Below are 23445 nucleotides of genomic sequence, written 5' to 3' on the forward strand. Positions count from 1 at the left end.
TTTTTTTTTATATTCTTTGCTTTACTATTCTATTATAATATAGTCTATTCCATTTCTTTATTTTCTATTCTGTTTTATTCTATGCTATCCTTTTATTTTATATTCTATTGTATTTTACGCTATTCTGTTTTATTCTATTGTATTGTTTTCTATTTTATTCTGTTTTCTTATAATTATTCTATTTTTTTTATATTCTTTGCTTTACTATTTTATTCTAATATAGTCTAATATATTCTGTTTTATTCTAGGCTATCCTTTTATTTGATATTCTATTGTATTTTATGCAATTCTGTTTTATTCTATTGTACCGTTTTCTACTTTATTCTGTTTTATTCTAATCTATTCTATTTTTTTTTATATTATTTGCTTTACTATTCCATTATAATATAGTCTATTCCATTTCTTTATTTTATATTCTGTTTTATTCTATTCTATCCTTTTATTTTATATTCTATTGTATTTTACGCTATTCTGTTTTATTCTATTGTATTGTTTTCTATTTTATTCTGTTTTCTTATAATTATTCTATTTTTTTATATTCTTTGCTTTACTATTTTATTCTAATATAGTCTAATATATTCTGTTTTATTCTATGCTATCCTTTTATTTTATATTCTATTGTATTTTACGCTATTCTGTTTTATTCTATTGTACCGTTTTCTACTTTTATTCTGTTTTATTCTAATCTATTCTATTTTTTTTTATATTCTTTGCTTTACTATTCTATTCTAATATTAGTCTATTCCAATCCTTTATTTTCTATTCTGTTTTATTTTATGCTATCCTTTTATTTTAAATTCTATTGTATTTTAGGCTATTCTGTTTTATTCCATTGTACCGTTTTCTACTTTATCCTGTTTTATTCTATTCTATTCTATTTTTTTTATATTCTTTGCTTTACTATTCTATTCTAATATAGTCTATTCCATTCCTTTATTTTCTATTCTGTTTTATTCTATGCTATCCTTTTATTTGATATTCTATTGTATTTTATGCTATTGTGTTTTATTCTATTCTATTCTTAACTAGTCTATTTTATTCTACTCTATTCTGTTCTTTTCTATTATATTCTAGTCTTTTCACCCAAACTGTCTCTCTCTGCTCCTCCCAAGACCTCCTGCTTTCTTCTGAAAGAAGAATTCTGATTGGCTGCAATGGAATACTGAATGTTAGTACACATTGGGGGGGGGGGGGTTTACTAAAGGCAAATAGGCCTGTCACTTTGCATGGGAAGTTGCACTTTGCAGATTTGCCCCAAACCTTAGTGAATGAAGTGAAGTTCCCGCCGACTTCCGTCATCCAATCACACGCAAACAGAAATGTATTATTATTATTTTTTTCTTGCACGTGATTGGCCATTCCTTGCAAAGTGAAACTTTCACCTGGTTTATGAAGTTCTGGGGGAGAAATTCCTTTTTTCAGAGTGCAACTTCCCTTTGCAAAGCGACCAACCTTATTTGCCTTTAGTAAACCTCCATCCCCCCCCCCCCCCCCCCCCCCCCCGGTACAAAGACGTAGAGGGCCCTGTAAGTGTTCACCTGCGATTCCGATCTCTCTGAAGACGGAGGTGGGTGGATCGGGTGTAGTAGTAGTTGGGTCGGGTGTAGTAGTAGTAGTAGTAGTAGTAGTAGTAGCGGGGGCCCCTCCGGTCAGAGCTGGGAAAAGAGGCAAAGCCCCAGAGCTCTTCCCAGCAGCCTCGGCCCCAGGCTGAGCACGCGGATCTTCACATCGCGGTAGCAGTGGTTGATCATACGCAGGTGAACGTTCACCTTGGTCCTAATGCGGATCAGACACTTCACCATGCTGGCCGAACGTTCGCTCTTCCTCCACCGATCGCGTCTGTAATGGATTCCCTCGGCGCCAAATCTCTTCTCGCGATCTCCTTCGCGCGATCCGTTTTGTCGCGGATTCACCTGCACTGTCTGTCTGTCTGTCTATCTATCTATTCACGTTCTGGACACCTTCTATCCCCCACCACCTCCCTGCTTCTGTCTGATCCCGTCCTCGCACCCCCACCCCTCCCCTCCCCCCTCCTCTCTGACATACAAGGTGAAGCTTTGGCCTCCCGGCAGCTATTTTAGGCGATCGTATATTTACTAGTGAGCTCAGGCAGCCTGACGACTCTGAGGACTGGGTGTCCAGCTGTCACTTGATGACTGTCACTAACAAATGCTGGACGTCAGCAGATCGGGTTGTACCGATTCTACTATCGGTATTGGTGCCGATAACGAGTATTTGCACAAGTATCGGTACTCGTGAAAATACACCGATACCTGAAAACCGATACTTTCGTTTGAGCTGTCAGCGGGTCTCCCCCTGTGTTAAAGAAGTCCGGTAACTGGAGCTGTCAAAAAAGAAAAAAAGCAGCCGGAAGTGTTTTTAACAACATTGCTCAGCCCCTGAAACACTAAAATAAAAAGAAACATTGTTTCTTTTTTGTATATTTCTGTTTCTTCATCTGCAGATCAAAGGAGTGAAAAAATGTTCCTCTGTTTAACCCCTTATTAACCCTTCATTTACTTTAATCATCCTTAACTGCATGCTGACCAGCCGACGCAGTTAGACTGCGGCAACATGGCTCGTCTGCGCGAATCGCCGCCATCGTACGTCGGTAACAGACGAAAATATGTACTTTTTTTTGGGGGGGGGGGGGGGAGAGAGGGGGTACAGTTATTTCTAGCAAAAAATGCAGATTTTAAACATCTGTGCACAAAAATGAAACTATTTCCCCAGTAGACGAGTGGATAAAAAAATTAACCACTTCCTGGACCGCCGCACGCCAATATACGTCCTCTCTCTGAACAGGAATATTGGTGTTATTATTATTATTAATCAGGATTTATATAGCGCCAACTGTTTGCGCAGCGCTTTATAATATGAGGGCAGACAGTACACTTACATTACAAAATCAATACAGGAGGGATCAGAGGGCCCCGCCCAGAGCTTACAATCATGGCAGCACATAGCTGCCATAACCCCAGTATCTTTTTCTTCGGCCGGCGGTCCGGTTTCCACCAACAGTGGTCTCTGCGGCGGATTCGCCACAAGATCACTTTTATCAGCGGCGGGAGGGGGCGCATCGCTCTGGTGCCCTCCGCCGCTTACCAGAGCCGTTGGTAGCGGCGGAGGCGATCGGATCCTTCTTGGTGTGAGGTATGGAGAGGAGTGAGGGGGAAGAAGATGGCCCCCAGCCGTCTCCATACCATTGCAGGGCGAAGCGACGCCAAAACATCACCTCCACCATAGCTCTTCAGGCTGGGTTCACGCTGCTGCGGGGGAGATCCGGATGTGATTCGCACCGCAAATAACATCCGATCTCCGTAGCGATGCGAGTTCAGCCATAGTAGTATAGTATGGCTGGAATTCGCATCGCTCCCGCAGCAAACTCGCACGGGACCCTTTTTTTTGGCCCGCAACAGAATCGGATCGCATGGGGGTTCACACCATGCGATCCGATTCCTGTGCGAGTCGGCAGATCGCACTGCGATATGCGGACGGATCTGGGGGGTGTCATTAACATATCATTGACACTCCCAGCCGTCCGCATAGGGCAGTGTGAACTGCCGGCGGGAGTCATGCGATGCGGGAAAACGCCGCGGATTCGCGGCGTTCCCGCATCGCAGCGGTGTGAACCGGCCTAAAGGGACCTTTTTTTTTTTTTTGAGATGTGATGTCTTTTTTGACCCCCCCCCCCCCCAGATCTCATATATAAGAGGACCTGTCATGCTTTTTTCTATTACAAGGGATGGTTACATTCCTTGTATTAGGAATAAAAGTGACACCATTTTTTTTTTTTTAACAGTGTAAAAATAAAAGGTAAAATAAATAAGAAAAAATAAATACATTTTAAACGCGCCCCGTTCCCGCCAAGCTCACATGCAGAGGTGAACACATATATACGCTGTTCACACCACACATGTGAGGTATCGCTGCGATCGGTAGAGTGAGAGCGATAATTCTAGCCCTAGACCAGCTCTGGATCTCAAAACATGCAACTTGTAGTATTTTTACAGGTCGCCTATGGAGATTTTTAAAAGGGTAAAAGTTTGTCGCCATTCCACGAGCGGGGGGGGGGGGGGGGGGGGGTGGCGCAATTATGAAGCGTGACATGTTGGGTATCAATTTACTCGGCGTAACATTATATTTCACAATATAAAAAAATTGGTCTGACTTTACTGCTGTCTTATTTTTTTAATTCAAAAAAGTGTATTTTTTCCCCCAAAAAAAAGTGCGCTTGTAAGACCGCTGCGCAAATACTGTGTGACAGAAAGTATTGCAACGACCGCCATTTTATTCTCTAGGGTGTTAGAACCCCCAAACATTATACTTTTTTTCTCTAGCAAAAAAAAAATGTTTTTAACTTTTAACAAATCTCAAAAAGGTCCTTAAAGTGGTGTTGCCACCAAAAAAATAAAAAGTTGTTTTTGCCGCCATTTTATTCTCTAGGGTGTTAGAACCCCCAAACATTATACTTTTTTTCTCTAGCAAAAAAAAATGTTTTTAACTTTTAACAAATCTCAAAAAGGTCCTTAAAGAGGAAGTAAACCCTTTCAAACCACTTTGACCTACAGGTAAGCCTAGATTAAGGCTTACCTGTAGGTCCAAGCAATATCTCCTAAACCTATATGGTTTAGGAGATATTTGCCCGAAAATGGGCACCGCTGTCTACGGCGCATGCGCCGTAGACAGCAGCGCGCAGGCGCACTAAATGCGGCAAGTCCAAGAATGGATTTGCCTAATTTGTCGACTCCCGTGCGCATGCGCGGGAGTGACGTCATCGCGGCTTCGCCGCTGTGATTCGTCGGAGCTGCGAGACGCCACCAGCAAGATGGATGCGGCGGACTACAGGGGACAGCGGCGACTTCGCTGGCTCCTGTGTCAGGTAAGTGACACATAATGAGCTACTATGCGATGCGATGCACAGTAGTCCATTATGCTTTACCTTTGCAGGGAAAAAAAGAGGAAGTAAACTCATCAGGGTTTACTTCCTCTTTAAAGTGGTGTTGCCACCAAAAAATAAAAAGTTGTTTCAAATTCTTTAAAAAAAAAAAAAAAAAAAATGTTTACTCACCTCTAAATACCTGTTGCTAGGGGGTCCCTCGTAGTCTGCCTTCTTCCTTGCCCAGGCTGGGGACATCACTTCCCTCGCGCCTGTCACGTGTCCCAGGTGACTGTACTGCGTATCACGGCGCCCTGTGCCGCTCGCGCATTCGCAGTGAAGCCACAGCCGGGTGGCCACAGTACGCATGACGGCGCCGCGGGGAACGAAGGGGGGGGGGGGCTTCGTTCCCCTGCATCGCCGTACCCTGGGACAGGTAAGTGTCCGATTATTAAAAGCCAGCAGCTGCGGTATTTGTAGCTGCTGACTTTTATTATTTTTTTTTTTAGGGGGTACCCCACTTTAAGTGGTTAAAGTAAAATGTTTGGTATCTATTTAGCCAGCACAATCTTATCTTTTATACTTTACTAAAAATAAAAAATAAAATGGGTAATATATTGTGTTTGTGTGCAATACAATTCAACTTTATTGTATTTTTTTTTTTTTTTTACTAAATATGTGTTTGATAAACATGCATGCAAATATCATGTGACACAAAAAAAATTGCAACTGCCACCATTTTTATCTCCGGGGTCTCTGCTTTAAGAGAAAGGAAAAAAAAAAAATGCAAAAACTGCATGAATTATTGTTAAGGATTGAAGTATAGAGCGCCCCCCAGCATACCTTCCATGATGGATATGTGTACGGCTCTCCTGCGGGTCCGCGGAACGCTACTCAACCGCAGTCCATGGCTGATCGAGGGACAACTGCGACTTGGTACCATCCCCGCCCTGCGACACGCACACACACACAATGTATACATTAGGTTAGCGCACTGGAACCCAATACACAAGCATCAGTACTAAACATATCTATCTGCAGTGTACTTGTCGGCCATCAGGAAGATTCAAATCCGAATGAGCAATGTGCAACACAGACAGTTCTCATTTACTGCAAATTGCTATCTGAAAGATGTATCAGCGATACCATTTCCTACACTTTTCTCAGTAGTTGTAAACCCTCCATATACCCAGTGTAGTGACGGGCCTCAGGTGATGCACGGAGATATGTTTATCTTCAGTCCTCTCTTCTCTACAGCCATTTAAAGTGCAGAGTTTATACAGCTTGTCTGAGCTTTCAGAAAGCAGGGGGGCGGGGAGCTGAAGTTACACTCTGCAGGGCTCAGTGAGCGTTGATTGGAGGAAAGGGACACCCACACCCTCCCCACCCTTTCACACAGCACACAGGAATGGAACTGAGGCTGTCAATGACAGGCTGTGTGCTGAAGCTCCCTCCCCATGTCACCTTTTTATCTCTTGGTGTCAGGAAAACTTATCAGAAGAGACTCAAGTTGGTAGCAGAGGAGTAAAAGGAGGCGGCAGACAGAAATTACACTAAGTGCTCTGCACTGAGGCAAGTACACACTATAGAGGGATATGCCTTGTTCATATTTCATGTCTGAACTCCAGGTATGATCAGTACAGTGAGAGCTGCAATCTTCTGGGTTCTATGCGAACGGTTTCCCCTCTGTACGCTGACCACGGGCCTTTTTTTTTTTTCTGTGAATACAAAGGGTTCTGATTGAATAAGGTGGAGGGGGGGCCAGGGATGTCACAATCTCCACCTCATCCAATCAGAGAACACCTTGTATTCGTTGAAATACAAAATACAAGGCGTTCTGTGAATGGCGGAATTGTGGAGTGAGCAACCCCCTGTGGTCAGTATGCAGAAGAGCAGATGCTTGCTACATGACCCGGAAGATGACGGTGATCACTGTAGTAGCACCGACTACTACAGTGATTGTCAGCATCCCCAGCGCCCCCCTCAGATATGAGATATACAGACTTACATTGTGCCAAGCTGGACCAATAGAACTATACAATACACATCATATCTGGAGGTCAAATCATACACATTATTCTCCCACTGGGCTTAGTGTGGCATGAAGGAATGGCTTATGGAAGGAAGGATCAATGGAAAGATTTGTGTAATGAGGAAGCCTCCAGGCCGAAACACATTAGCTTTTCACATGAAACACTGCTGTTAGTGCCCAATAAACATTTATTAGAAGAACTAATTGTATTGCCAGCATTTTTTGCTATTTTGATGTTTATGGGACATAACAAGCCTGAGCACCGATGTTCAGCTCATTACTCTTCAATTATGCGGTATAGCTTGCATGAGTTTTTGTCTATATCAATGGAAGGATTGGTTGATCGATGGAAGAAAGGATCAATGGAAGGATTTGTAGATCGATTGAAGGAAGTATCACACAAAGGATCGATAGAAGGATCGGTCGATCCGATGGAAGGATTGGTCGATCTAAGGAAGGAAAGATTGAAGGAAGGACCAGCCAATCGACTGAAGGAAGGATCGAAGAAAGGAAGGATTGATGAGACGAACGATCAATGGAAGAATTTGTCGATCGATTGAAGGAAGGTACACACAAAAGATCGAAGGAAGGATCAGTTGATGGATGGATTGGTTGACTGATGAAAGGATCAATCAATCAAAGGAAGGAAGAATCAAAGGAAGGATCGGCCTATCGATTGAAAGAAGAATCGAAGAAAGGAAGGACTGATTGGTGGAGAAGGAAAGGGGAGGAGTGGGGAGGAGGAGAGGATAGGGGAGGGGCAGGTAGGAGAGGGGTGGGGAGGAGAAGAGGGGGGGTAGTGGGGAGGAGATCGGGTTCTCACACACAGACTATACAAATGACAGGGAGAGAGGGAGGGGAGAGATGTAGAGAGATGCTGATTAGAGAGCAGGATGATAGAGGCACCTAATCTGACCACACTATCAGAGAGCAGCAGCCATAATAAGTGTGGTCAGATTACAGAGGGGAAGACAGGAACAGTCCGGATCAACCAGGTATTGTAGAACATAGAAAGGGATCAATGACATTACAAAAGCACTGTGCTATATAACATGCCTTAAAGGGACAGTAGCATGTTTTTTTTAGGGTTACAACCACTTTAAGGTTTCATGCACATTGACGGATTTGCATTTGCCCGGGATGTCATAGAGCTGCCCATGAACGGGTAAAGATGGCTGTACACAGCTATGAGTGCCCCTACTGGGAGTTCGCTGCATTACGTCTGTGTGCGAGTGTAGCTCTAGGACATCCTGCGCACCAGCAATTCGCAGTCTTTGCTCTGCACAGGGATTGCCCTCATCTTGTAAACGAATAGAGCGGAGTTGGTAGGTAACGGGAGCGCTAACCTGTGGATCTCAGGCGGATCCCTCTTGATTTTGGCACTGGATTCCATCACTTCTTTGGCGACTCGTCCGCTATTGTAAGAAGAGGAATACATTAATATTTTTCTCCAATATAATAGGAAGCTGTCATCTACTGTAGACTTTATCAACCTTCTTTCAGTTCTGGCACCCTTTAAGGACCAGCGGGTGTGTGGTAGCACCACAGAATTGCCGATGTGCTGATCTCAGCACATCACACGGTGTACTTTTTCTTTTTTACCACTTGCAGACCGGACCAATTTGCTGGTCAAAGACCAGACCCGTTTTTGCGATTCGGCACTGCGTCGCTTTAACTGACAATTGCGCGGTCGTGCGACGTGGATCCCAAACAAAATTGACGTCCTTTTTTCCCCACAAATAGAGCTTTCTTTTGGTGGTATTTGATCACCTCCTGCGGTTTTTATTTTTTGCGCTATAAACAAAAATAGAGCGACCATTTTGAAAAAAACGCATTATTTTTTTACTTTTTGTTATAATAAATATCCCCCAAAAATATATAAAAAAACATTTTTTTCCCTCAGTTTAGGCCGATACGTATTCTTCTACATATTTTTGGTAAAAAAATCGCAATAAGCGATTATTGATTGGTTTGCGCAAAAGTTATAGTGTTTACAAAATAGGGATAGTTTTATAGCATTTTTATTAATAATTTTTTATTATTTATTTTTTTACTAGTAATGGCGGCGATCAGCGATTTTTATTGTGACTGCGACATTGCGGCGGACACATCGGACATTTTTGACACATTTTTGGGACCATTGTCATTTATACAGTAATCACTGCTATATAAATGCAGTGATTCCTGTGTAAATGACACTGGCAGTGAAGGGGTTAACCAGTGGGTGGCAGTGTAGGGGTTAAGTGTTCCTAGGGGCGTGTTACTAACTGTGGGGGGGGGTTGGGCTTTCATTTAGTGAACACCGATCTCTGCTCCAATCACATGGAGCAGAGATCAGTGTCACTAGTTGCTAGGCAGAATGGAGAAATGTTGTTTACACAGCATTTCCTCCATTCGGCCGCTCCATGAGACGATTGCGGGGATGCCCGCGGCGATCGAGTCCGCAGGTCCTGCGACCGGACTCACGGGGGTCCCGACCAGCGCGGGAGCGCACCGCCGGCGGCGCGCTCCCCGATGGCAGGGCGGCATTGAATATTGGACGTACCTGTACACCAATATGCCTGCCCGTGCCATTCTGTCGACGTACATCGGCGTGCGCTGGTCGGGAAGTGGTTAAACAAACTTTATTAAAATGTCACACAGTGACATTTCATTAAAAGGACATTAAAGGCTCAATTTATAAATAATAATAATAATTATACTTACCTGCTCTGTTCAAGGGTTTTGCACAGAGCAGCCGCGATTCTCCTCTTCTTGGGTCCCCTGCTGAGAATCTGGGCTCCTCCCCCTTGCCAAGTGCCCCCCCATAGCAAGCCACTTTCTATGGGGGGGGGGTACTCATGCCTGCTCGCTCTCCAGCCCCACTCTGTGCATCCATAAGACCCACAGGATGGGACTCGGCCCCACCCATGTTTTCTCCTCAATGGCTGTGATTGCCAGCCAATGAGAAGGCAGAGACCCGGGACAGCAGCCACTCCTGTGCACATTGCTGGATCGGGATTGGGCTCAGGTAAGCATTAGGGGGCACTGCGGGGGGAGGGGGGGGGGTGTTTCTGCATGAAGGTAGGGTTGCACGGATACCGTTTTTTAACTGGCGAGTGTGAGTACTGATACTTTTGGTCAAGTACTTGCTGATAGCGATTACCGATACCTTTACGGTGTGATTTGAGCCCATACAAAATAAATGGGCTCATATCACACTGCAAAGCATCGCATGCAATTTGACCATGAGGTTTCCCGCACTGCTCCTGTGTGAACCAGGGCTGAAATCATTATGAAAAAAGACACAAAGCAAGGTCCATAAAGACATGGATGAGCGAGTTTGGGGTGGAGGAACATGACCGGCCTGCACAGAGTCCTGACCTCAACCCGATAGAACACCTTTGGGATGAATCATGCCCTGTAAACACGGTCGGACATTTCGACAACAAAATTCGTCTGATTTTTTTTCCGACGGATTTTGGCCCAAAACTTGTCTTGCATACACACGGCCACACAAAGTTGTCCAATCGTTCAGAACGAGGTGACGTACAACGGGACTATAAAGAGGGCAGTAGCCAATAACTTTCGTCTCGTAATTTATTCTGAGCAATGCGTGGCATTTTGTCCGCCGGAATTGCCCCGGAAAATTTTAGATCCAGATCTCCAACTTTGTGTGTCGAAAAAGTCAGATGGAGCCCACACACGATCGGATTTTCCGACAACAAGATCCGATCGCACATTTTCCCGCCGGAAAGTCCGACTGTGTGAACAGGGCGTTATGCCCCATACACACGGTCGGACATTCCGACCACAAAATCCGTCTGATTTTTTTTTTGCAACGGATTTTGTCCGAAACTTGTGTTGCGTACACACGGTCGCACAAAGTTGTCGGAAAGTCCGATCGTTTGGAACGAGGTGACGTACAAAACGTACAACGGGACTACGTAGAGGCCAGTAGCCAATAGCTTTCGTCCCCAAATTTTTTTCTGAGCATGACGTAGCTATTGGCTACTGGCCTCTTTAAAGTCCCGTCGTACGTGGGTTTACGTCACCTCGTTCAGAACGATCGGATTTTTCGACAACTGTGCGACCGTGTGTACGCAACACAAGTTTGGCCCAAAATCCGTCTGAAAAAATCCCATGGATTTTGTCGTCGGAATGTCCGACCCGTGTGTACAGAGCATGAGACTGGGATGCCATTGAATTTCATGTACGTGTAAAGGCAGGCGTCCCAATACTTTTCACAATATACAGCACCTTGAAAAAGTATTCATACCCCTTGAAATTCTCCACATTTTGTCATGTCACAACCAAAAACGTAAATGTATTTTATTGGGATTTTATGTGATAGACCAACACAAAGTGTCACATAATTGTGAAGTGGAAGGAAAATGATAAATTATACAAATAAATATGTAAAAAGTGTTGGGGGGTATTTGTATGGCGGCCCCCGGAGTCAATACTTTGTAGAACCCCCTTTCTCTGCAATTACAGCTGCAAGTCTTTTTGGGGGTGTCTCTACCAGCTTTGCACATCTAGAGAGGACATTTCTGCCCATTCTTCTTCTCTGCAAAATATCTCAAGCTCTGTCAGATTGGATGGAGAGCGTCTGTGATCAGCAATTTTTAAGTCTTGCCACAGATTCTCAATGGGATTTAGGTCTGGACTGTGACTGGGCCATTCTAACACATGAATATGCTTTGATGTAAACCATTCCATTGTAGCTCTGGCTGGATGTTTCGGGTTGTTGTCCTGCTGGAAGGTGAACCTCCGCCCCGGTCTCAAGTCTTCTGCAGACTCTAATAGGTTTTCTTCTAAGATTGTCCTGTATTTGGCTCCATCCATCTTCCCATCAACTCTGACCAGCTTCCCTGTCCCTGCTGAAGAAAACCATCCCCACCACATGATGCTGCCACCACCATGTCTCACGGTGGGGATGGTGTGTTCAGGGTAATGTGCCGTGTTAGTTTCCCCCCACACATAGCTTTTGCTTCAAGGCACTGTAGTGTATATATTTGTGCCTGACTTGATGGAAACAAAAACTCATAAGAGTTGCTTTACTAAAATTGGAGAGTGCAAAATCTGGTGCAACTGTGCATAGTGATGTCATCACGGCTCCAGCCACTCACACAGCCGGATTCCGTGAACCTGGATTGAAGATGGGGAGAAGATGGAAGCCCTGCCAGGGATTTGTTCTAATGCAAGTTTCACATAATGTGCAAGTATGCAATGCATACTGGCACGTTATGACATTGCCTTGCAGGGTTTAAAAAAAAAAAAAAAGGCAGCGATTTACTACCACTTTAAAACATCATACATTTTTATCGTACAAAAAAAGATATAGCATCGTATTTGTTATAGATACATCATTAAGAAACGTTTCATCTCATGTGTACAAACAATACCAACTACAAATCGCAGGAACATCCCATTTGTCGGCAACGTTGACTGGAATAAGGTTGACGTGTTTCGCTAGACACCCTGCTTCCTCAGGACCTCTTTTGTATCCACATATGACAACATTTTTAATTAAAACTCAAACTCAACACAAATACCCTCAATGCGTGGGGGTACTGTGTTTCACAGAGCAGGTTCCGGACGTTCCGTGGGAAGGGGGATGGGGTGGACCACACAAGAATCGTGCACATGAGACGTCACAAATGAAAGGAGCTCCAGATGGTATTAGAGGATGTTTATAACCCAATTTGAAGAGGGTGGAAAAAAAAAAGAGAGATAGTACTGAAGGGTATATCTCTACATATGCAGCTCAACAAACAACGCACCCCATATCCACGTGTTAATATGAGTCCTCTGGGTATGAAGCATACATCCTGTGCCCTTTCCATGCATAGGAGGAAAGGAGGGGGGGGGGATTGGTTGCTGTGCGCCCCCATTCTCTTGAATGGGTTGCAGTGGTGGCTGGTGGTATATTTTTTGGGGATGGCAGCAAACAATCTACCTGCATCTCCTCCCCCGGTCAGTCGCTCCCAAGCCCCGCACTTACCCCAGGTATCTAGGTGCTTCATGGCAGCTTCCCGTGTCTCTTCCCTCCTCCTCGGCAGCCAATAGGATCGCTCCTCCCCTCTCAGGACCCGCTTCTCGATTGGCCAGGAGGAGAATCAGGATGACAATAACAAATATTCATACTCTATTGTCACACAATTGGGTGGGCTCTGCGCTCCAAGCCCACCCTTTTTTGAAGCCTATTAGAGCATCACGCTCTAATCATGTGCTTCAAAAAAAAAAAAACCCCATTGGAATCCATGCGGCTCCCCGCATGTAGATTAGGGGGCTGAACGCTTTGATTAGGGGGGTGGCACCCCTGCGCCCTAAATTACGGGGGCGCCACTATTGGGTTGCACTTATCATCCACCAAATGCAACCCATTCCAGTGAATGAGAGCATGTTACAACTACCCCACCACCGTGCAAAGAAATGTACGCGGTTGCTACGTGGTAGTCCAGCATTTAGGTGTTAAAACAATTGGCGACATATTGGTCCTCACTAAGTGATGAAAGCTCTCTGAAGAGCAATCTGAATATAAATCACTCTTCAGACAGCAACGCAAGAGTAAAGGAGGCCTGCAAGGGCTACTACAGGGCCTACTAGCTCTTTTATCTCAAATCTCACTGAGATTTGTGAAATTAACCACCTCAATACCGGGGGGGCACTTAAACACCTCTCCTGCCCAGACCAATTTTGAGCTTTAGGCACTGTCGCACTTTGAATGACAATTGCGCGGTCATGCTACACTGTACCCAAATGAAATTTTTATCATTTTTTTCCCCCACAAATAGAGCTTTATTTTGGTGGTATTTGATCACCTCTGCGGTTTTTATTTTTTGCTAAACAAATAAAAAAAGACCGAAAATTATGAAAAAAATATGTTTTTTTTGTTTCAGTTTCAAAACGTTGTACATTTTTTGTTCCTTCAATGATGTGCACTGATGGGGCTGCACTGACGGGCACTAATAAGGAGGCACTGATAGGCACCGATGAGGTGGCACCAATGAAGTGGCACTGATGAGGCTGCATTGATGGGCACCGATATGTGGCACTGATAGGCAGCACTGATGGGCACTGATGGGTCTCCGTCGGAGACTCTTTATCGAGATCGTAGTTGCGGGGTGTCAGACTGACACCCCGCAACAACGATCGCCGTGATGTGCGCCCCCGGGGGAGCGCATCGGCTCAAAATCCCGAGGACGTCATATGGCGCCCGGTCAGGATTTTGAAACCACTTTGCTGCTGTCATTTTGCTATAGGGCGGGCGGCAAGTGGTTAACATTGCATGTCTGAAACATATATACTTTATATATACGCACTTTATCCACAAATGACACTCTAAACCAGTGGTCTCCAAACTGAGGCCAGTAATTGCCCTTTGCTTGCCTTTATCAGACCCTTGGGACACTATTCCTTCCGCCGAGACAAGGCACTATTCTTCTACCCCAACACCGGGGCATAATTCCAGTCACTGATACCAACAATAGGGGACTATTCCTAACACTGACCCCAACAATGGGGCCCTATTCTTCCCACTGACACCAATGATGGGGCACTATTTCGTCTCCTGATACCAACAATGGGGCACTATTCCTCCCAATGACACCAATGATGGGGCACTATTTCTTCCCCTATTATGAACAATGGAGCAGTATCCCCCCCCCACTAGTACCAATGATGGGACATTCTTTACTCCTATTGATGCCAGGGGTTTCTCTACTCCCTCTGGCCACAGTCCGGCCCCCTTAACCACTTCCCACCCGGCCAATGCATATATACGGCCAGGTGGGAGCCGTCTACTTCTGATAGGACGTTCAGGAACGTCCTTCGGAAGCAGCGGGATCGCGCGCGCGCGTGCCCACGCAGCGGCGCGATCCCGATGTGCTCGTGTCACCCGGACACGGCACATCTCAGATCGGCAGGAGGGCTCTGTGATTGGCCCCCCTGATCACATGACGGTCGTGTCCAATCACGGCCGTCATGTGATAAAAACAAACAGCCGGTTGCTAGGCAATCGGCTCTCCTCTCCTCACACGGTAGTCATCGCTGAGGAGAGGAGAGCAAAACGCTGCAGCCGGCTGATGATCAGTGAGTATGGGCTGCTTTTTACAGCTTTTTACTCACTGATCATCAGTCTAGTGTACACACAAATCACCACACAGTGTAAACACAGTCCCCACATATGTCCCCAAAACACACATGTCCCCAAATAATAAAAACACATGTCCCTAATAATAAAAACATGTCCCCCACATATGTCCCACTAAAATCACATGTCCCAATGATTATCTGCACACATATGTACGTGATCACCTGCACACATATGTACATGATCATTTGCGTACATATGTCCGTGATCACACAAACCAATTATTATACACTTAACGGATTTTTTTTTACCAAAAACATGTAGCAGAATACATTTTGGCTTAAATTTATGACAAAATTTGATTTTATTGGATTTCTTTTAAAATAGAAAAAAGAAAATATTGTTTTTTTTCCAAATTTCCGCTTTTTTTGCGCTTATATCGCAAAAAATAAAAAAACGGAGTCGTGAATAAATAACACCAAAATAAAGCTCTATTTGTGCGAACAAAATGATAACAATTTCATTTGGGTACAGTGTAGCATGACCGCGCAATTGTCACTGAAAGCGCGAGAGCGATGAAAGCTGAAAATTGGGCTGGGAAGGAAGGGGGCGAAAGTGCCCTGTATTGTAGTGGTTAAAAGTCTGAGGCCGCGTACACACGGGCGGACTGTTCGCCCAACTTTGTCCGTCAAACAGTTTCGGCAAACAGTCCGCTCAAAATTAGCATGGACGGACATGGCCACACACGACGAACGAACAGTTTGCTGAAACCGTGCGCGATGACGTGAACGGCACATACGACGGGACGAAAAATACGACGTCCTATACACTGCATTATAACTTTCGGCGTGTAAATCCTTTCTGAGCATGCGCGGAACTTAGTTTGACGAACAAGCCTACACACGGGCGGACTGTTCGCTCAAACAAGGTTTCAGCGGACAGTTTTACGGAATTTCCGAAAAACCTTGTTCGTCAAACTGTCCGCTGAAACTGTCCGCTGAAAGCCCACACACGAGCGGACTGTCCGCCCAAACACTGTTCAGCGGACAAAGTTGGGCGAACAGTCCGCCCGTGTGTACGCGGCCTGAAACTGGCCCTTTGTTCAGGAAGTTTGGAGACCCCTGCTCTAAACATTACTGCTACATGGCTACACCATGAAGACAGACAGTACGGGGCTTCCTAGCAGTCCCCTTCTAGTGCCCACCACCAGCACTCACCTGTACCGGAAGCGGCTTCCCTTGAAGAACAGATTGCTGCTGGAGACTGTACGGACCTGGTTGGAATTCTCCAATCTAAGTGATAGAAATAAAATGTTCAATATAGACAAGAGAAGAAATAAAACATCTGCAAGGTGATATAGAGGAGGAGATCGTGGAATACCGACTTGTAGAATGACTGGTTCTCAACGCCACATTTCCACAAGTGTTTGCAGGCCTCAGGAGTGGGAGCAAGGAAGGTCAATACAAGGCGCTTCTCCTAGAAAAGAATTTAGAAGCAAGCTGAGCTTCCCATAGTCTGGATCATAAATATTTTATATATATATATCATTTATTCCAAGGTCTGCGAATATATTGGAGCGCTGTCAGATCATGCCATGACTACAAAGTATGGTGAGATACTTGTGGCATGGGGGTCCCACAGTATCACAGCTCTCACACTATCTTGTGTGTATTATCATTGACCCATGTACATTATATATATCCTGACTGACTGGTATATATAAGGCCTATATGACTGATGAATACACACACACTCTGGGCTACATGTACATATAAAAGCTGGTACATCATCCATGGATTTGTGCGTTCACTTTCTTCCCACTGAAACATAGAAAGAGAAAATTAGGAAACTTGGAGCACTGGTAAGGGACACATTGTCTCCTGCAACCCGGGTGAAATGCAGCCTGAAGTCAAATACAGTAATACCTTGGATTACGCGCATAATTTTGTTCCAGAAGCATGCTTGTAATCCAAAGCACTTGTAGATCAAAGCGAGTTTCCCCATAGGAGTCAATGGAAACTCAGATAATTCATTCCAGTGTCACTGCTAGTCTATGAGTGTATGCAGTACCGCATGTGGCCAGAGGTGGAGGGGGGGCGCCAGAGACACTCTGAGACACTCCATTCCTCAGTGTCTCCGAGCGGCTCCGAGCGTCACCAGCGCCCCCCGGCATCTCTGGCCACGTGCGCTACTGCACATCTCGTCTTGCGAGACAGCGCCCACAAATCGAGTCAGGAGTAAAAAATAAAAAAAAACCTTCATATTGCAATACGCTCGTAAACCGTGTTACTCGCAATCTGAGGTTTTACTGTACAGAGGCTGTAATTTGCTGACCTCGCCTTCTGAAAATGCTAGTTGCTTGGCTGCTAGGCTTATCCTATGACTTCAGTCATTTCTGAATCATTGACCTGGAATTTGCATGCAATCAGATCAGGAATCTTGATTTGCATACTTGCTCCAAGTGAGTGACTCAGAAAGTGTTGAAGCCCTTGGACCAGACATTTTCAGAAGGAAGGTAGCAATGGCAGCCTCAATACTTCATAGGAGGAGCAAGGCCCAATTTAAAGGAGAAGTACAAGAGAAGCCAGTTTGGCTGTGCTTCTCCTGTGGATTACAGAAGTGCACATTGTTCTATACTCCTGTGACTCATTTTCAGCCAACGGCGGGTTGAAGCCTTCTGTCGGCTGATGTCACCGAGTTAGTCCAGACTGGGGTAAGATCAAGACCATACAGGCAGGATCCACCCAGGAGCCTGGACCAGAACCCAGTGAGCCGCTGAGAGCCTCAGCCAGCCGCTCCCACCCCCTCCACAGCCCAGCACTCCAGTAAGCATGGTTGGCAGAGCAGAGAGACAGTGACTGACAGTCACCAGCTCTCTGTTCACAGAGCTCTGAGAACTGAGTGATCAGCGATCTTTGATCCTTAAGAGCCGGCGGGGGACAGATGCAGAATCGGACCGATGCCGTATCCACCTAGGCAAGTGTGATTCTTAAAGAAAAAAAAAAAATCCCCAAACGTATTGGTAATACTACGCTGCTATTCCCTCATGATGGCCCGTAGGCCTAAACATGCTGGACGGAGCCTGCAGCAATGACATAGGACGCCATATTGGATGCAGTTTGTTGGAACATTATATGTATGTTCTTACTATTATTTTTAATAAATGTTTTTATTGGTTACACTATGGGATATCCGTTTTGTGTTCTCATATCTACATTGTAAGTGACACCTTTAAGGAGGAGTTATGGAACGGAAAAAGTGATGGTTTATGATTAAGAGAAGAGCATGTGCTTGAGAGTCTAGAATTAATTGCTCATTCAGACCTCCTGAATGATCTACAGCGGTGTGTCTCAACCAGTGTGCTGCAATAGCCTGGGTTGCCATCTGGGTTTATCAAGAGTGCCGTATTTTGGCACAGCATCCTGCTTTTCCATAGTGCAGATGGGCCACCAACCAGCATTATGGAAACACATGGCAATAATCCAGGGCTGGCAGAGTTCAGGGCAGCCCCAGCATGTAGAAGTGGACATAAATCCACCTCTATCTAGACCTGCTCTGCCTCCCATCCACTGCCAAACAACACCAGCTGTGCCATGGTGGAGGTTGTGTAGTGCCCTCCTACTTGGGCTGTTAGGTAAATTTAATTTTTGGCTCTTCTGCAATCAAAGGATCAGTTATTTTTAGCTTTGGTCTGTTCGGGGTTTTACAGGCTGGGAGTTTGTTTACGTCCCCCTAACTCTAGAAGAAGTTTTTAGAGCTTAGAAGGGAGAATTAATATAACCAGTCTATTGATCAGGGCTTAGGCAATCCCTGGGTAGGTGTGCCCAGATGGTGGCTGGAAAGCTGATAAATAGTCTGAAGCTCTGGACAGATTGTCTTTCCCCAAGGAGCAGAATCCAAGCCTAAAGGGGTTATTGGCCCTGAGGCAGCCTGTGGACTGCTGTTGTTGTTCTGTGAGGTCTCAGCTGTGGCAAGGCTGGGGACTTGGAAGTGAACTGGAACTGACTGCAGGACTTCACCAAAGTGATCTGGTCTAGGCAAGGATTGTCTCACTACTGGGCTGTGTCCGGAGGAAGCTGGAAGGTGGCAGCTGCCCCGGGGACTTGTGAGTAATGACCCTGAACTGATTTCTTGTGACTGTGTGACATAGGTAGCCTGGACTGAGACAGCTTGCATAGGGTCTCAGATACTGGCCATTTCTCATCCTCACAAGTGTCCAGGACTGAAGAGAAGAGTGCCCTCCTATACTGTGCAGTGTTCCTGAATTTGCAATGGGTAATAATAGTTGTGCAGTGGTGCAAGGTAACCAGATGCCAAAGAGACTTGCCTCATGGTCTACAGCTGTGAGGCCTTAGACTGTCCAACACCCGCAAACACTTAAAGTAAAACTATAGGCTGTATCATTTTGGATAGAGTAAGGGAGGGTTAAAACCCATGTCAGTTTGTATTCCACCATCTGTGTCCCATTGGGGAGATTTCCCTTCACTTCCTGTCCCATGGCCAAAACAGAAAGTGAGAGCAAATCATTCATTGGACACTTCTGATGAAGTGAGCAGACATTTCTGATGAAATCGTTGGACACTTCTGATGAAGCCATTGGACATTTCTGATGAAATCGTTGGACACTTCTGATGAAGCCATTGGACAATTCTGATGAAGCCATTGGACACTTCTGATGAAGCCATTGGACACTTCTGATGAAGCCATTGGACACTTCTGATGAAGCCATTGGACACTTCTGATGAAGCCATTGGACACTTCTGATGAAGCCATTGGACACTTCTGATGAAGCCATTGGACACTTCTGATGAAGTCAGTGGACACTTCTGATGAAGTCAGTGGACACTTCTGATGAAGTCACTGGACACTTCTGATGAAGCCACTGGACACTTCTGATAAAGCCATTGGACACTTCTGATGATGCCATTGGACACTTCTAATGAACTTAGTGGACACTTCTGATGAAGCCACTGGACACTCCTGATGAAGCCATTGGACACTTCTGATGAAGCCATTGGACACTTCTGATGAAGCCATTGGACACTTCTGATGAACTCAGTGGACACTTCTGATAAAGTCATTGGACACTTCTGATGAAGCCATTGGACACTTCTGATGAAGCCATTGGACACTTCTGATGAAGCCATTGGGCACTTCTGATGAAGCCATTGGACACTTCTGATGAAGTCATTGGACACTTCTGATGAAGTCATTGGACACTTCTGATGAAGTCATTGGACACTTCTGATGAAGTCAGCGGACACTTCTGATGAAGTCATTGGACACTTCTGATGAAGTCATTGGACACTTCTGATGAAGCCATTGGACACTTCTGATGAAGCCATTGGACACTTCTGATGAAGTCATTGGACAGTTCTGATGAAGTCAGCGGACACTTCTTATGAAGTCATTGGACAGTTCTGATGAAGTCAGCGGACACTTCTGATGAAGCCATTGGACACTTCTGATGAAGTCATTGGACACTTCTGATGAAGTCATTGGACACTTCTGATGAAGTCAGCGGACACTTCTGATGAAGTCAGCGGACACTTCTGATGAAGTCATTGGACACTTCTGATGAAGTCATTGGACACTTCTGATGAAGCCATTGGACACTTCTGATGAAGCCATTGGACACTTCTGATGAAGTCATTGGACAGTTCTGATGAAGTCAGCGGACACTTCTGATGAAGTCAGTGGAGTAGCGTGGGAGATGCAGCGATTGGCCTAAAAAACGGGATTTAAAATCAACTTCCCCACCCACTGATTACAGATATCAAAGTCTACCTCGTTAATACCCATTTATGTGTATACCACGGGTTCTGTGTATATACACATCAGTCATTTAGAAGAGGTATATATAAACATGTAAGAAATGCTGCAAGTCTCTTAAAGCGTATCTAAACCAAAAAACAAAAATGTAATATGCTTCAGCTTGCCAATCCTTACATGTGGTGGCTGCATTCATTTACATTTTTTAAGCTTTTTACCTTTATTTTAACCTGGTGATCCTCCCAGTAAGTCTGTTTTTTTAGCTTCCTTCCTTCCTTTTTCAGTGCCACATCTGCATGCATTGCACACTGTTGCGAGGTGGTTGCGGCGCTCCCCCGTTAGCTGGAATTGGTTGCAGTTGGTGACAGTACTGTTCCACAAACATGAGAAGGAAATCATTTTTGTTGCAGGCACAAAGAAAAGCATATTAGACATTGGAACGTGAACGCCCCCGTCCACTGGCTTTGAAACTTAACAGGGGGGGAGCAGTAAAAACATATCAATTGTGCGTTTTTACTGTCCCTAACTGCAAATCTAAATGAGCCCGCTGTACAAATGTTCATGTGAAAATCCACTTGGTCAGCTTTAAACAGGAAGTGAGTTACTGGCAGGATCACCAGGTGGGAATAAAGTAAAAAAAAGTCCTAATAAAAGAAAATGAATGCAGCCACCACATGCAAAGGATTGGTAAGCTGCGATATACAACATTTTTGGTTTTTGGTTTAGATACACTTTAAAGATTTTCAGAATAAATCAGGCAATATAAAAATCCCAGTCAGTTAGTGTATATATATATGTATATGAATCTATTATCTGGTCACCCTGTATATATACCAGTCCATATGTATATACCAGTCTGTCAGGGTATATATTGACATTTTACCTCCTTCTCTCTCACATATAAATGAAATGTTTTTCCTTCAAATTTCATTTTTGTGGCATCGCCCCTGAAATAAAACAAAAATAAATAAAAATCACAAAGACTTTCACAGGGAGAGACAAAACGACAAGACAAGACCAGTGCATTGTGGGAAGAGCGGGATGACGGCGGCCATATAGAGGGAGGATGGAAGGGGGACATCACAAAGGATCACATGATGGAGCGGAACCATACGAAGGCATATGAGGAGATACAATAAGATATGATGAGATACAATGGGGTACAATAAGATACAATATGACACAATGATGTGCAATATGATACAATGAGCTACAATATGATACAATGATGTACAATATGATACAATAAGATACAATATGACACAATGATGTGCAATATGATACAATAAGATACAATGATGTACAATATGATACAATAAGATACAATAAGATACAATATGATACAATGATGTACAATATGACACAATGAGCTACAATCAGATAGGATATGTTTGGCTGGATGTGGTGAATTTTTCCTACTTGTGTAACCTTCAACATACTGAATGATAGTGGGCTGTTACCTACATATTGGAAGAGCCCCTGCGTTTAGACCAGGATCAGTAAACTGCTATTCTGTTCATTTTTGGTGCAGTTGAATGTTCATGAACAAGTCCACAAAAAGTATAGTTAATAGTATAGAAAAGCTTGGTTTTGGCTTGAACCCATAAGGTAAGTGTCAGTGCCGGCCAAATAGGCTGAATAACCTGCCCCCCATGTACGAAGGGGCTGGGATGACATCATTGACCTAATATGGCCACGTGTCTTAGGCTGACATTCATCTAATATGGCCCCACGTCAATGATCTAATATGACTCTACATCGTTTGGTATGGTCACCTGTCATTTGCCTAATATGGCCCCATGTCATTGGCCTATTATGACCACATGTCACTGACCTGATATGGTCACAGGTCACTGACCTAAAATGGCTCCATGTTATTGATCTAATATGGCCACATGTCATTTGCTTAATATAGCCCCATGTCATTGACCTAATATGGCCACATCTCATTGACCTAATATGGCCAGGTGTCTTAGGCTGACACTGATCTAATATGGCCCCACGTCAATGATCTAATATGACCCTACATCATTTGTCTAATATGGCCCCACATCATTTATCTATAATAGCCACATGTCATGGACCTAATATGGCCACATATCATTGATCTAATATGGTCCCATGTCATTGGCCTAATATGGCCCCATGTCATTTGCCTAATATGACCCCATGCCATTGGCCTAATATGGCCCCATGTCATTTGGCGCAATGTTATTAACCTAATATGGCCACGTGTCTTAGGCTGACATTCATCTAATATGGCCCCACGTCAATGATCTAATATGACTCTACATCGTTTGGTATGGTCACCTGTCATTTGCCTAATATGGCCCCATGTCATTGGCCTATTATGACCACATGTCACTGACCTGATATGGTCACAGGTCACTGACCTAAAATGGCTCCATGTTATTGATCTAATATGGCCACATGTCATTTGCTTAATATAGCCCCATGTCATTGACCTAATATGGCCACATCTCATTGACCTAATATGGCCAGGTGTCTTAGGCTGACACTGATCTAATATGGCCCCACGTCAATGATCTAATATGACCCTACATCATTTGTCTAATATGGCCCCACATCATTTATCTATAATAGCCACATGTCATGGACCTAATATGGCCACATATCATTGATCTAATATGGTCCCATGTCATTGGCCTAATATGGCCCCATGTC

General features: G+C 44.5%; 1 protein-coding gene across 1 annotated transcript in view; it reads right to left on the bottom strand.

Annotated features, from left to right (window-relative positions):
- FRMD5 (FERM domain containing 5) overlaps positions 1 to 23445 on the bottom strand; it is a 198885-nt gene that overhangs the window by 26046 nt on the left and 149394 nt on the right. Inside the window, exons 9-13 of the mRNA XM_077472651.1 lie at positions 21644 to 21707; positions 16373 to 16464; positions 16206 to 16280; positions 8258 to 8326; positions 5723 to 5829 (exon numbers count right to left, since the gene is read on the bottom strand). Coding sequence (XP_077328777.1) covers positions 5723 to 5829; positions 8258 to 8326; positions 16206 to 16280; positions 16373 to 16464; positions 21644 to 21707 — 407 coding nt within the window. The remainder of the gene's footprint in view (positions 1 to 5722; positions 5830 to 8257; positions 8327 to 16205; positions 16281 to 16372; positions 16465 to 21643; positions 21708 to 23445) is intronic.

The sequence above is a fragment of the Lithobates pipiens genome, unplaced genomic scaffold, assembly GCF_037356315.1.
Source record: "Lithobates pipiens isolate NorthernLeopardFrog02 unplaced genomic scaffold, aLitPip1_a1.2 Scaffold_8, whole genome shotgun sequence".
Taxonomy (NCBI): domain Eukaryota; kingdom Metazoa; phylum Chordata; class Amphibia; order Anura; family Ranidae; genus Lithobates; species Lithobates pipiens.